The sequence below is a fragment of the Pelobates fuscus genome, chromosome 2, assembly GCF_036172605.1.
Source record: "Pelobates fuscus isolate aPelFus1 chromosome 2, aPelFus1.pri, whole genome shotgun sequence".
NCBI classification, from domain to species: domain Eukaryota; kingdom Metazoa; phylum Chordata; class Amphibia; order Anura; family Pelobatidae; genus Pelobates; species Pelobates fuscus.
The window spans coordinates 337898040-337910496 of NC_086318.1; the positions used below are offsets into that span (position 1 = coordinate 337898040).

Here is a 12457-nt window from a genome sequence, read left to right on the forward strand (position 1 = left end):
CTTCAGTGGATGGGTGCAGAAGCAGTTAGCCCAATGGCACAATGTTTATTACATGACAACTGGAAATCAGCCATGCTGTGTTTATTCAATGGACACTAAACCCCAATAAGCCCATTGTATAAAAAAATTTAAAAAAAATTAGGTTTTACAAGAATGAGACAAAACACTTGTTAAATTGCTTTTTATTAGAAGTAAAAAGGAAAAGTATACTAGAGTAAAACACTCCCTGCTAAGGTTAAAACAATTTAAAATGTATGTACTAATCAGAATATATTGCTGTATCAGTCAAGTGTAGTTAAACCTCATGCGCGGGGCGATGCTGGGCCAGTGGAAGACTTAACTGCATTGTTTCCATGTCACTTCAGTGTGCCCTGTCCAAGGGACATGGTAAACCACAAAGGAGCATTTGACAGTCTACAAATGGGAAGAAAAAAATATATAAAGTTATGTCAATAGAGAGCAACACATCGCTATCATTACTGGAGCACAACAAAACTTTGTACTTGCACAGAGGGGCAGTGCAGAACAAGAGCCACCATTAGTAAGTAAGCTTTAGAATTCAGCCAAGATAGGAGCAGTCATATTGGAGATTAACAAGGTGAAAGCTTTGTTGTATCTCAACAACTGTGTGTTGACACATTGAGTTTGTGTCTGCTAAGGGAGTGCATAACAAAAATAAATAACAATAAATAAATTAAAAAAAAGTGTAAATGTTAGAAAGAAATCTGATAATTAACCCCTTAAGGACCAAGCTTCTGGAATAAAAGGGAATCATGACATGTCACACATGTCGTGGGTCCTTAAGGGGTTAAGGAACACAATAGGCACCCAGGCCACCTCAGCTCATTCAAGTGGTCTAGGTGCAGTGTCCCAGTTCCCTTAGCCTTGCAATGGTAATTATTGCAGTTTTTGATAAACTGCAAAATTTGCCTTGGAAGATTAACTCCACCTCTAGAGATACCACTGCAAGGTTAGGCGACTTTTGGCCGCTGGACGTCCTCACCCTATGCATGAGGACACCCAGTCACCCGAAACCCCATTTGAAGGCATTATGTCACATAGTGGAGCGGAGGCGGCGCCTGAATCAGCACTGAGGGACATCGGTGCAAGGATCAGGTAAAGAAGGGGGTTTTTATAGTTTCCCTTTAAGCATTGTAAAATAGGAATCCAATAGAGAGCTTGCATTACGAAAACTGACAAAAGTGTAGCATGTTAAGGAGACTATAGCCAGAAGGGTTTCAAGTTAACTGTAGTAGAATAGAAATACTGAGGAATGCTTAAGAGGATAAAACAAAAGTTCCTTTCAGCAGTAAACTAGAATGACAGTTAAGCTTATTCAGATTAACTTTCCTAAACATCAGCCTCAAATACTTTGTGTTCCTTACAATCCTGTCTTATACAACTCTAGTAACCAGACTTGAACATAACAGATGTTTGGCCAGCTCCCCATGGTTCGTGCTTGAAAGCAGGAGTTGAATAAAGAATATATCCCCATGCCTTCTGTATCACTCCATGGTGACCAGAATCTAAGCAGGATAAAATATTTAAGGGTGAGGCATCCATGTTTATTTTCTGCCACTGCTCCATTTGCATTACAAGACAGATTTAGGTGCATCAAGAGATCACAGCACAAACAACCCCCACCCCCAATTAAAGTAAGCATTGTTTTGGCTATAAAAGTCCAATGGTGCCCTGCAATAATGGATTTTTCCCCCCACTATTCAAGTGCCAAGAACCGTCAAACAGTAATCCTGCAAAGGGAGAGAACATGAGCCTCAAGGAGACTAAGCAGTTCTAACTTTAAAAATCTCTAATATTAAGGTTCTTGATATATTTCAGGATTTTATCAGTTTTAGTTGCATGTTTTCCAAAGACAGTCAGAGGTTACAATTTTGTGTGTGGCACAAATGCAGTCATGAAATTGGGCGGGGGTGGGGTAGTAGAGTACCTTGGCCAAATCAGGTTCCACATGAAATTCACACTGTTCAACATCAGCTTTTGGCTTTCTGCACAGAGTACGCGAAAAGTCAACGTCAAATATGAAGTTTATTCCAGATACAATCTATTAAAAAGAAAGAGCAAGACAAAAAAAAAGGAGGTTACCGAGCAGCCAATTTGAAATAAAGAGAACAGTAACATAACCGTAGACAGCTAGTTCTCACTAGTGAGAATGTATCACTCATGCACAAATTGAAAAAATAATAAAATGTGTTTTTCCAGCAATGTTAGAGTTAGATCTGACCTTATCAACTAGAAAGGAATTTAAAGCATAAAATATTTCTCTTCCCCCTTGGACTCCTTCAGTCTTTCCGTTTCCCCCTGTTGGATAGGAAAGGTTTTCTTTTGACTCACCTTAAGGGTTGCAGGTCTCCTTGGCCCAGGGAAGTTTAGACTTCCCATTTGAAAGGTCCAGTACATGGTCCTCATTCAAGCGTGACAACACAGAAAAGCCCCCTTACGTGCCCATGCCCCGTTTGCTGCAATGACACTTGGGATTGCACCATGGATGGCATGGCAAGATCTTGTTTCATCCTCTCCTTCAGTCTTGGATCAACATTTATATTCATAAGGAGACTGGACATTCCAAGACCCTTTATCCATGCCAGTGGTGTATCCTGGTTTTGTGCTGCCCTAGGCAGGACAAAACTCAGGCGCCCCCCACCCAACCCTTCCCCGCCTTCTAAATACACACACACACACAAATTGACAGATATGCATACATTAGCTAACACACACACACTCACTAACAGACACACACTCACTAACAGACACACACTCACTAACAGACACACACTAAGGTAAGCCACTTTTTTTTTTCATTCAAAAAAAATACAATTAAAAAGGGGAGTATTTTGGTCCTAAAATGCAGTTGTTTTTTTAAACCTGCACGATTGTGGTTTGTCACTCAGAGGGAGCAGAATTAATTTATTTTATTTTTTTTAAATTAACAATCTATGCAAAGCATGCAATCAAAAGGTCTGGAAGGAAGAAAATTATACCTCCCCTGTAGCCATGCGGCAAATCCCCTAATGCAGGGCGTGACATTTTTTTGGGAATCTAGGAGCTAGTCATTTTCAACGACAGCTTGATGTAGTTGTTCTGGTATCTATAGCTTGTCCCTGCAGGCTTTACAGTGTAAACACCAACTTTTCTGCGAAAAGACAGTGTTTACATTGCTGCTTAGTAACACCTCTAGTGACAGTCATTCAGACGGCCACAAGAGTGTCCTGGGTCACTGCTGCACCACGTGCAGCACCCAGGTTCAGTGTTTCCAAGCTCTGCATGGAGGCGCTGAATGTTCCTTATAGAGATTCATTAATTTAATGCGTCTCTATGAGGAGATGCGGATTGGCACATTTGCTGTACATGCTTAAAATCCTCCCAATGCTTTCCTCAGGGAAAGCATTGGCTTAGCTGAGATCACAAATATTGATAATCTCAGCCATGGCGAAACTGGCACGGTGTGTGAAAAATAGAAAAAAATGTGAGTAAAAACACCTTACCTAAACACACACGCACACTGACAGGGCCGGCCTTAGAAAGTGTGCGACTTGTGAGCACATGGCCAGGTGGCAGGAGTGAGCTAGAGCAGATACCTGGGTGGAGGATTTTATTATTCTTCACCCGGGTCTATATAAAAAAAAAAAAAAAAAAAATAGCGAGGTGGCGTGGGCGGTGCTTACGAGCCAGAGGCGGGGCTAATACTTACCAGGAGCCCCTGGTAACTGCTGCACAGGAAGGGGGAAGCAGGAAGGAGTCCCTGCTTCCCCAACAACCAACTGCATCCACTTCCCCTACCTGCCTGTGTGTGCGTGACTGCCTGCCTGTGTGACTAACTTTGTGTGTCGCTGCAGCTGTGCCTGTAACCGAATGTGGGTGTCTGTCTGCCTGTAACCGAGCGTCACAGTATTATGTGACATACTTAGTTTACCCCTCTGTAATGCAGCAGAGGCAGGCTGGCACCTCTGGCCTGCACTTCTCTGCTGGCTGCAAACCATAAGTAGCGGTCTTCTGAACTCCGGCCAATCAGTGCATTGCTGCAGATTACCAGAGGAAAGCTTTGACATTGTAAATGCCTGAGCTAACGAGAGTTACTTATAGTCTGCACCCGGTGCAGTGGCAGACCAGATTCCCAGCACACTGGAACACCAGAGATCTTCATTCCCTCCTCACTGCAAGTTAACAGGGAAGGGGGAAATTAAGATTGGTTTTTAAATCGTTATTAATTTAATAAATCACCTATACATATATAAAAGGGAGGATGGAGGGGGGCGCCGTGAAAACTTTTCACACAGGGCACCTAATAGCCTAAGGCCAGCCCTGCACACACACACACACACACACACACACTTTTGCTTTAATTGAAACCCACTCAGCCTCCCTACCTTTGGGAGAGCTGAGTGGGTCTTTCCCTGGGGTCTAGTGGGGCTGCTCTCTTCCTGCTTCCGAAGGAGCAGTACTCTGCCTGTAGCTCCTCTCTGAAATGATGCCAGGCCAGAAGGATGTCATATTCCGGCTCCCGGCATCATTAGACAGCGCAGGAGAGCAACTGCAGGCAGAGAACTGCTCACTTGCGCGCCGCCCACAATGCTCGTGCGGGCGGCTGCTCGCCTCCATGCTCCTGCGGACGGCTGCCTTCAATATTCCCCGTGACGGCCACCGTCAAAGCTCCCCCACACCAACTAGAGCTGGCATATCCCAGGCGCAAGGGCGAAATTTCTAGTCGCTGTGGCGACCTGGGATTTGTCTAGCCCTGCCCTATTGTCTTGCACTATATCAGACAGTTAGTCCGAAGACCCTGATGGACATCAATTTTTTCCACTCTGAACAGGATCGGGATTTAGGACAAATGGTTAGGCTCACTCTGAAGTAGATTATTTCCTCTCTAAAAGAATACATGAACCACAGAAAGCGAACCATCTGATTAGGGCACTGAGCAAAATCAAAAGAACCATCTTTCAGCTGACATTGCTCATGATCCTCACAAAAAAAAAAAAAAAAAATAACACACCTTCCCACTTCACAATATTAACCAGCTTCTCCAGTAAGAATGGAGCAAAACTGAAGAGGTGTGCAATATCTACATTATATCCAAAGATAAGAATTCTAGAACCCTCAGCCTAGCTCCTCACACATTTTCAAACATTATTACTTTGATAGTGGTAATCAGGACCAGAGATATTCATTTTTCAGAATATTCTGCTTTTAATCCCGAGAGCTCATAGGTTGCTGATAAAGCTAAAAGGAAAGGGAAAAAAAAAAAAAACACCCAACCAATCTTGATTCAATCTCAAGAGCCAATATATTTGGGAGCTTTGTTAAACACAAGGCAGAGTATGGTTACCCTTTCAGAGGCAAAAAAATAGAAAATGCATCAGAGAATCACACTCTTTCTACATCCAATCAATTCCAGCATCTTTCATTTACTACTGGCATAGTGAGATGGTCTCAGTGACGAGAGGGTTCCACAAGTTCATGGACCAGTTCTAGCATGAGCCTCTGAATCAGCTCAACTGTCTTTCTTCCAAAAATAAAATTGCATTACAGAAGTGGTTAAAGGAATCAATACAACTTGAGGGTTTCCCCAACAAAAGCAATTGCAGGGACTGGGGTTCTCATCTGGGGAGCTAATTTCTTCAAGGCTGCTTATATTTCATCTCCTGTAATGAAAAGGGCTCAGAGGCACCATTAGCAGTTTGCCAGCTGGGTATGTAGAACCAAGTGGCAGACTCAGCAGAAAACAGGTGGATAAAAAAAAAGGGTAATCCTTGATCCCAAAGATTTTAAATTAACTAAATAAAAAATAAAAAATACATTGTAGCCACTCAACAGAGGTTGAGACTTAATTCTGAATATTCCCTCTATTTCCCTTGATCTTCCCTTTGTTGAAACTGATTCACAGGGAAGGAGTGCCGGATCAACAACCCTTACATTTAATGGCATGGAAAAAGTTAAAGGGTTCTCTTTTCCTGGTATCTACCTTGCATAAAAACTACGAAATTTTCAATTTCGGCAGCATATTAAAGAATCTGGAGTGTTTTCTGTGAATGGGCAGAGACAGTAGGGGTGTCTGACAATATCTCTGGAGTTTCTGCAAAGAGGCCTACAGGCCAGAACCTGAAATACTTAAAAAGTTCAAGTCTCTGTTATGTCTGCTATGACTGGCATCAAATGGGCCTCGAATTAAAGGACCACTATAGGCACCCAGACCACTTCAGCTTAATGAAGTGGTCTGGGTGCCAGGTCCAGCTAGGGTTAACCCATTTTTTTTTATAAACATAGCAGTTTCAGAGAAACTGCTATGTTTATAAATTGGTTAAGCCTTCCCCCTCATCCTCTAGTGGCTGTCTCATTGACAGCCGCTAGAGGCGCTTGCGTGATTCTCACTGTGAAAATCACAGTGAGAGCACGCAAGTGTCCATAGGAAAGCATTGTAAATGCTTTCCTATGCGACCGGCTGAATGCGCGCGCAGCTCTTGCCGCGCGTGCGCATTCAGCCGATGGGGCGCAACGGAGGCGGAGGAGAAGAGCTCCCTGCCCAGTGCTGGAAAAAGGTACGTTTTAACCCTTTTCCCCTTTCCAGAGTCGGGCGGGAGTATGTTTTCCTGGCACTAGAGTGGTCCTTTAATGAAGTGGACTGGGTGCCTGATCCAGCTAGGTTTAACCTACATAAATACACATACACACATATACACACACACACACACACAGCAGTTTCAGAGAAACTGCTATGTTTATATTAGGGTTAATCCAGCCTCTAGGAGGCGGAGAGCAGGAGGAGAGCTCTCCGCCCAGCGCTTGAAAAAGAGGTAAGTTTAACCCCTTCCACTCCAACCAGCCCAGCGGGAGGGGGACCCTGAGGGCACTATAGTGCCAGGAAAACAAGTATGTTTTCCTGGCACTATAGTGGTCCTTTAAGATATACCTGTATCCCACTTCCTTACTGCAGAAAACAAATTACAAAATACAGGTTTGTTGTTTTTAAATGTAGAACTGTATTCTAAACTATTGAACTGGCAGAGACCTTTATGAATAAGCTTAAATCCAACATCGGACAGCGTCACACAAAATTCGTATAGTTTAGATGCGTTATCAGTTTATAAAAGTAAAACTAAGCATTACAAATAATGAAACATGGGTTCAGATGCAAATTGAGGGCCAACAACCCTAAAAAAAAAAAAAAAGTGTTATGATAAACAACAATTGCAAAGGAGTTAAGAGGAATTTCACATTTTATTCTTCTTATAATAAAACTTAAAAAAAAAATGTAAGTGAACTATGGTTTTAGTGTGTCTGTTTTGTCCTTAAATTATAAAATCACTCTAAATTCCAGACCATTTCCTTGTCCATCCCAGTGTCTGCTAGGAGTGGTTTGCACCCAGTCATCTCTGTAATGTTATTCTGATCATGTGAGTTCCAAAGTAGAATCCCATGACCCAGATTATTCGAACAATAAAAATAAAAGGGAATTTTAAGTTTTCTCCCCCGGATCACCCCATCAATACACCCCCTTCAGTACCCACCTGCTTCTCGACGTGATTGATCTTGGCCACCCTGCTGACGAACATATCATTGGTTCCCTTGTTATACTCATTCACCGCAAACACCAGAGCCCGCTGGACGTCCTCATCATTCTCGGAAGCCTCTATCGGAGCGCCCACCAGCCTGCTCTGACCGGTGGCCGCCGCAGCAGCGGACACCAGAGCGAGAATCCCGAACACTGCGATCAGCTTAGCCATGACTACTGACGGAAAACACTGCGGGGCACGGAGATAAGCTTCGGAGGAGGCGGGGCGCAAAATGACATCAGAGAAGCTAAGGACGCCACATTGCTTATGGGCAATGACATTTCTTTATGAGGGCATCCCTGGTTACAGAACATGTCAAAACAGTTCTAAACGTGGTTTAGGATTCAGTGGCAGGTTATATTTCAGATATGAATTCTGTAGAAGCAGCATTGATAAATGAGGATTGTAAAAACATGCCTCCCTCCCTCCCCCCACAGTACTCTTCCACCCTATCAGAGGGAATTAAACAAGCAATGCCACCAAGGAAAGGAAAAGGACCCCATTTGTTTCATTTGTGTTTTTGAGACTTCACTGGGAGCATAACAAGTGAAAAATACATTGCTAAGTGATAACACTAATTAAAGCAGCAGTGTCACCGATAAAGACCCCCATGGTAACATGGCCTTTGAAAGCCGCAGAGGGTAGTTGGTGCGGTTATTCGCGCTTAATGGTCTTCATCCATGGTGCCACCGTGCTCTCCAGCACATAACTTTAGATGGGTTCCATGTGATGGGCTTCATACTCATTTTTTATTGTGTAAAAGTCTTCATAATTTTGTGCTTTTACTCAATACATATAAATTAAAAATACTTTTTTGTATTAATTTCTGAGTGTGGTATTACTTTGGTGGTAAATCAGTTCGTGGATCACCTCAATACCAGCACTGGTTAAATAGTAGAGTGCCAACACATCTATATGGTGTGGTTTTTTTTTTTTTTTTTTTTTTTTTTTTAACAGGGGTCCACTGGGCCCCACTGTACACCTCTGTGCTAGAAGCTCTCTTCATTGTGCTAAACCAGTGGTGCAGAGATTAGCTGATTGGCTGGTCACCTGAAACTCGCAGTCAGTGACCTAACCATTCACTGCAGGACCCATCTCAGGTGACCTAACAAGAGCTTTTAAGCAGCTTGACTCCTCAACATTGTGGGGCATCACGGTACTCCTCCACTATAACCACAGTATACACTATACTGAACGCTGATAAAATCAGGCAATATTATATTATTATGTTGGGAAAACCTTTAATAGTGCAAACTTTTAATGTTGAATCATATTGTTTCACCGAAGCCAAATCTCTATAACAAGCTAGGAAAGCACAATATGGTAGTAAAGGTCACACAGGACAAGTTTGGGGTTCTGCACTTGTAGGGAATCCCCAAAAATACATAAGGAAGAAATCATAGAAAAAAATCGAATTTTTAATGTATTTTTGGGGATTCCCTATGAGTGTGGAGCAACAAACTTGTCCTGTGTTAAGTATCATTTGATTAATGTGAGGATTTCAGCACCAAGAAGGTAACCCTGTTATTGCACCTAGTGAACTGCTATAAGTATGATGAAAATCAGTATATTCCTGCTTATTTAATTTTGGAGTGCATGGCTACATGTTTTTGTGAGTGAGGGATTTTGTTCACTTACTTTTCTGCCTTTTTACTATTATGGTAAAAAATATATATTTTAAAAACTAGGTGTGGCAAACGTTAGCTAGCCTCCTGCCAAAAAACTATGGGCCATATACAAAGACCCTGTTCGGGAGTTAAACCTCTCCAGCCGCCATTAGTAGCTTGCCCTGGGTGCCCCTGGTTCAGCACTATCCCTTCATGTGAATGGAACTGAACACTGGCTCTCTGGCGGTTGTTCGCATAAACCAAACCCACGAATAGTCCTCAGCGGTATTTAGCCGCGAATGTTATGGAACTGTTTTCGGCATGAGGTGACCATGTGATTTTGAACCACTTTGAAATCCGCCACGAGAGCGCTTTTTAGAGAGAAGGTGCCTGAAACTAAGGGGGAACAAACACTACCAGAGACCCAAGCGGAGCACACCATATTGCGGCCGCACAAGCTCCCTGAAGTTGACCGGCCACAGCACCAAACACCCTGGAACTGTTTTGGGCATAGGAACACATGTGCGGCCGGTCAGAACTTTAAAATTCATGCTTAATGTAAATGTATGCATTTACAGACAAGAGATCACAGTATACATGGAATACGCTGCTATGGGGCTACCGTAACTCTATCTACAGCATACTCTACTGTTGTCTAGGCCTCTCTGAGCCCTCTTTACCTTACCTGTTTTGCTCCTTTGCAGTCCAGATAAGGCAAGGCTTGAAATATTTGCTTGGAATCTAGCAGCCAGCTAAAAAAAGTTTTTTTAACTAAGCTTTATTTTTGATGACAAAAATGCAATTCTTAAAGGGACACTAAAGCCACCAGAACCACTACAGCTTAATATCTCTTTTTGTTAAAGGGAAACTATAGTGCCCGGAAAACAATGTTGTTTTCTCACCTTAATTAGTTCTTCTCACCTTACTTACTGTTGCTGGCTGGCCAGCTGTGGTGTAGCCCTTTGCAGCTCGTGCTCCCTGCAGTGAGTCTGCCAACAGGAACAAAGGATCCATTCCAGCCCTTCTAGGGCAAGGTAGGGAGGCTGGGTACTAAATGTGTGTGTATATGATTTTTGTGTATGTTGTTTTGTCAGTGATTGTGTGTGGGGGGGGAGCTGTGAATATGTCTGTGAATGTGTGTGTAAGTTTGTGATTATGTGTGTGGATCTCTGTATTTATGTGTTTGTTTATATGTATCTGTGTGCATGGGCGTCCGCAGGAATTTTTCCAGGGGGGGGGGGGGGCATAATTGTAATGACATCCATGCTTGGCCCCTTTTTGACAGTGTCATGAAAGGGAAGGAGCATAGTCATTTTCACATAAAGCCAGGGTGAATTGCTTTTTTACAACTATGATGTCAGGAATATATGTTTGTATTCCTGACACTATAGTGTTCCTTTAATCAAATTAAAGGAACATTCTGGTCACCATAACAACTTCAACTAAATGAAAATGCTATGATGTAAGGAGGCCCCTGGGCCCACTCTCAAATGGTTTACCCCCAAAGGCTTCCTCCAGCTCCAGATCTCCAGGTCGCACAGGGGTATTCAGCTTCTTAAACTGAGTGCCAGGAAGTGCAGATTGACGTCAGGCATGGGTGTAGCTGATTGTCTAGAATGGTCAGCTGACGCTCTAAGCCAATCGCTAGTTCCCGATTCATAAACATTTTTACGTTTTCATGAATGGGGAGCTACTGATTGGCTTAGAGTGCCAGCTGACCCTCTAGCCAATCAGCGGCACCCCTACCCAGCGGCCCTCTGTGTTTCCTGACACTCAGTAAATTAAAGTGAACACATTATCACTGATATTTTTTTTTACCTGGGGAGATGAGAAGGTCCAAAGTTTCCCTGCCAGGCCCAGGTACCAAAGCCTTATGATGTGGTGTCCAGAATGAAGTGCTCCAATCTCATTTTCTTCTCCTTCATTTGACACAGTCTTCTTTTTCTTCTGAGGCTCCTTCTGCAGAGGCGGCTCTAGACTTTATGAGGCCTTAGGCAAAACTCAAACATGAGTTCCCACTAACAAAAAAGTGAAAAAAATAGAGTTGCAATACATGCACACTGTCACATATACACATTGATGCACAGTTTACCTGTGTATGTGCCTGAGAGTGTGTCTGACAGAGAGTATCCGTGTGTGTGTGTGTGTGTGTGTGTGTGTGTGTGAATGTATGTCTCTGTGAGCATATTTGCGTTTTTGTCTGGTACCCTATGTGTATGGGGTAGCTGCTTGAAGTGTGTTGTGTGATGGTGAGAGGGAGAGAGGGATGATGGTGAGAGGGGTGATGGTGAGAGGGGTGTGATGGTGAGAGGGGGTGATGGTTAGAGAGGGGTGATGGTGAGAGGGAGAGGGAGGTGATGTGAGAGGGAGAGGGGGGTGATGGTGAGAGGGAGAGGGGGTGATGGTGAGAGGGATGATGCTGAGAGGGAGAGGCGGGTGATGGTGAGAGGGAGAGGCGAGTGATGGGGAGAGGCAGGGGCGGACTGACCGGTCGGGCACTTCGGACATGGTCCGAGGGCCCGGCCGGGAGGGGGGCCCGCCATCAGGCGGCCCGCCGCCCCTTTAAATGCTGCAGCCGCCTGAGCGCTCTCTTAAGAGCCTCAGGCGGCTGCAGCTTCTCACCTCCCCTCCCCTGTAGCGTGGCCGAGCTGCTGTGCGGTCCGCGGTGCTGCCGGAGTGATAGGAAGGTGCACACTGAGTGTGCACCTTCCTGTCAGTCCGGCCGGGTACAGGAAACAGAAACTCCTGTTCCGCGCGGAACAGGAGTTTCTGTTTCCTGTACCCGGCCGGACTGACAGGAAGGTGCACACTGAGTGTGCACCTTCCTATCACTCCGGCCGGGCACCGTGGACCGCACAGCAGCTCGGCCACGCTACGGGGAGGGGAGGTGAGAAGAAGGAGGGGGGTGAGAAGAAAGAGGGGGGGATGAGAAGAAAGAGGGAGGGGGGATGAGAAGAAAGAGGAGGGGGGATGAGAAGAAAGAGGGAGGGGGGATGAGAAGAAAGAGGGAGGGGGTGAGAAGAAAGAGGGAGGGGGGGTGAGAAGAAAGAGGGAGGGAGGAGGGGGGTGAGAAGAAAGAGGGAGGGGGGGTGAGAAGAGGGGGAGGGGGGAGTAAGAAGAGGGGGGAGGGAAGAGTAAGAAGAGAGGGGAGGGGGGTAAGAAGAGGGAGGAGGGGGTAAGAAAAGGGGGAGGGGTAAGAAGAGGGAGGTGAGGGGGAAGAAGAGAGGGAGGGGGGAGTAAAAAGAGGAAGGGGGGAGTAAGAAGTGGGGGGAGGGGGTAAGA

General features: G+C 44.6%; 1 protein-coding gene across 1 annotated transcript; it reads right to left on the reverse strand.

The window, feature by feature from the left end:
- Positions 1 to 164: 164 nt before the first annotated feature.
- LOC134585848 (cystatin-like) lies at positions 165 to 7794 on the reverse strand. The gene is made up of 3 exons (XM_063441320.1): positions 7524 to 7794; positions 1949 to 2062; positions 165 to 414 (listed from the first exon to the last, which is right to left on the reverse strand). Exons 1-3 carry the CDS (start codon positions 7737 to 7739, stop codon positions 337 to 339), a joined length of 408 nt encoding a protein of 135 aa, XP_063297390.1. The 5' UTR covers positions 7740 to 7794; the 3' UTR covers positions 165 to 336.
- Positions 7795 to 12457: the final 4663 nt, after the last annotated feature.

Bases quoted from the DNA above. Each gene is read 5' to 3' on its own strand.
- LOC134585848 (XM_063441320.1), bottom strand. From the start codon at position 7,739: ATGGCTAAGCTGATCGCAGTGTTCGGGATTCTCGCTCTGGTGTCCGCT. The intron at 2,063-7,523 runs GTGGGTACTGAA...TCTTTTTAATAG, and splicing joins TCAATCACGTCGAGAAGCAG to ATTGTATCTGGAATAAACTT. The intron at 415-1,948 runs GTACTCTACTAC...TCCCATTTGTAG, and splicing joins TGGAACCTGATTTGGCCAAG to ACTGTCAAATGCTCCTTTGT.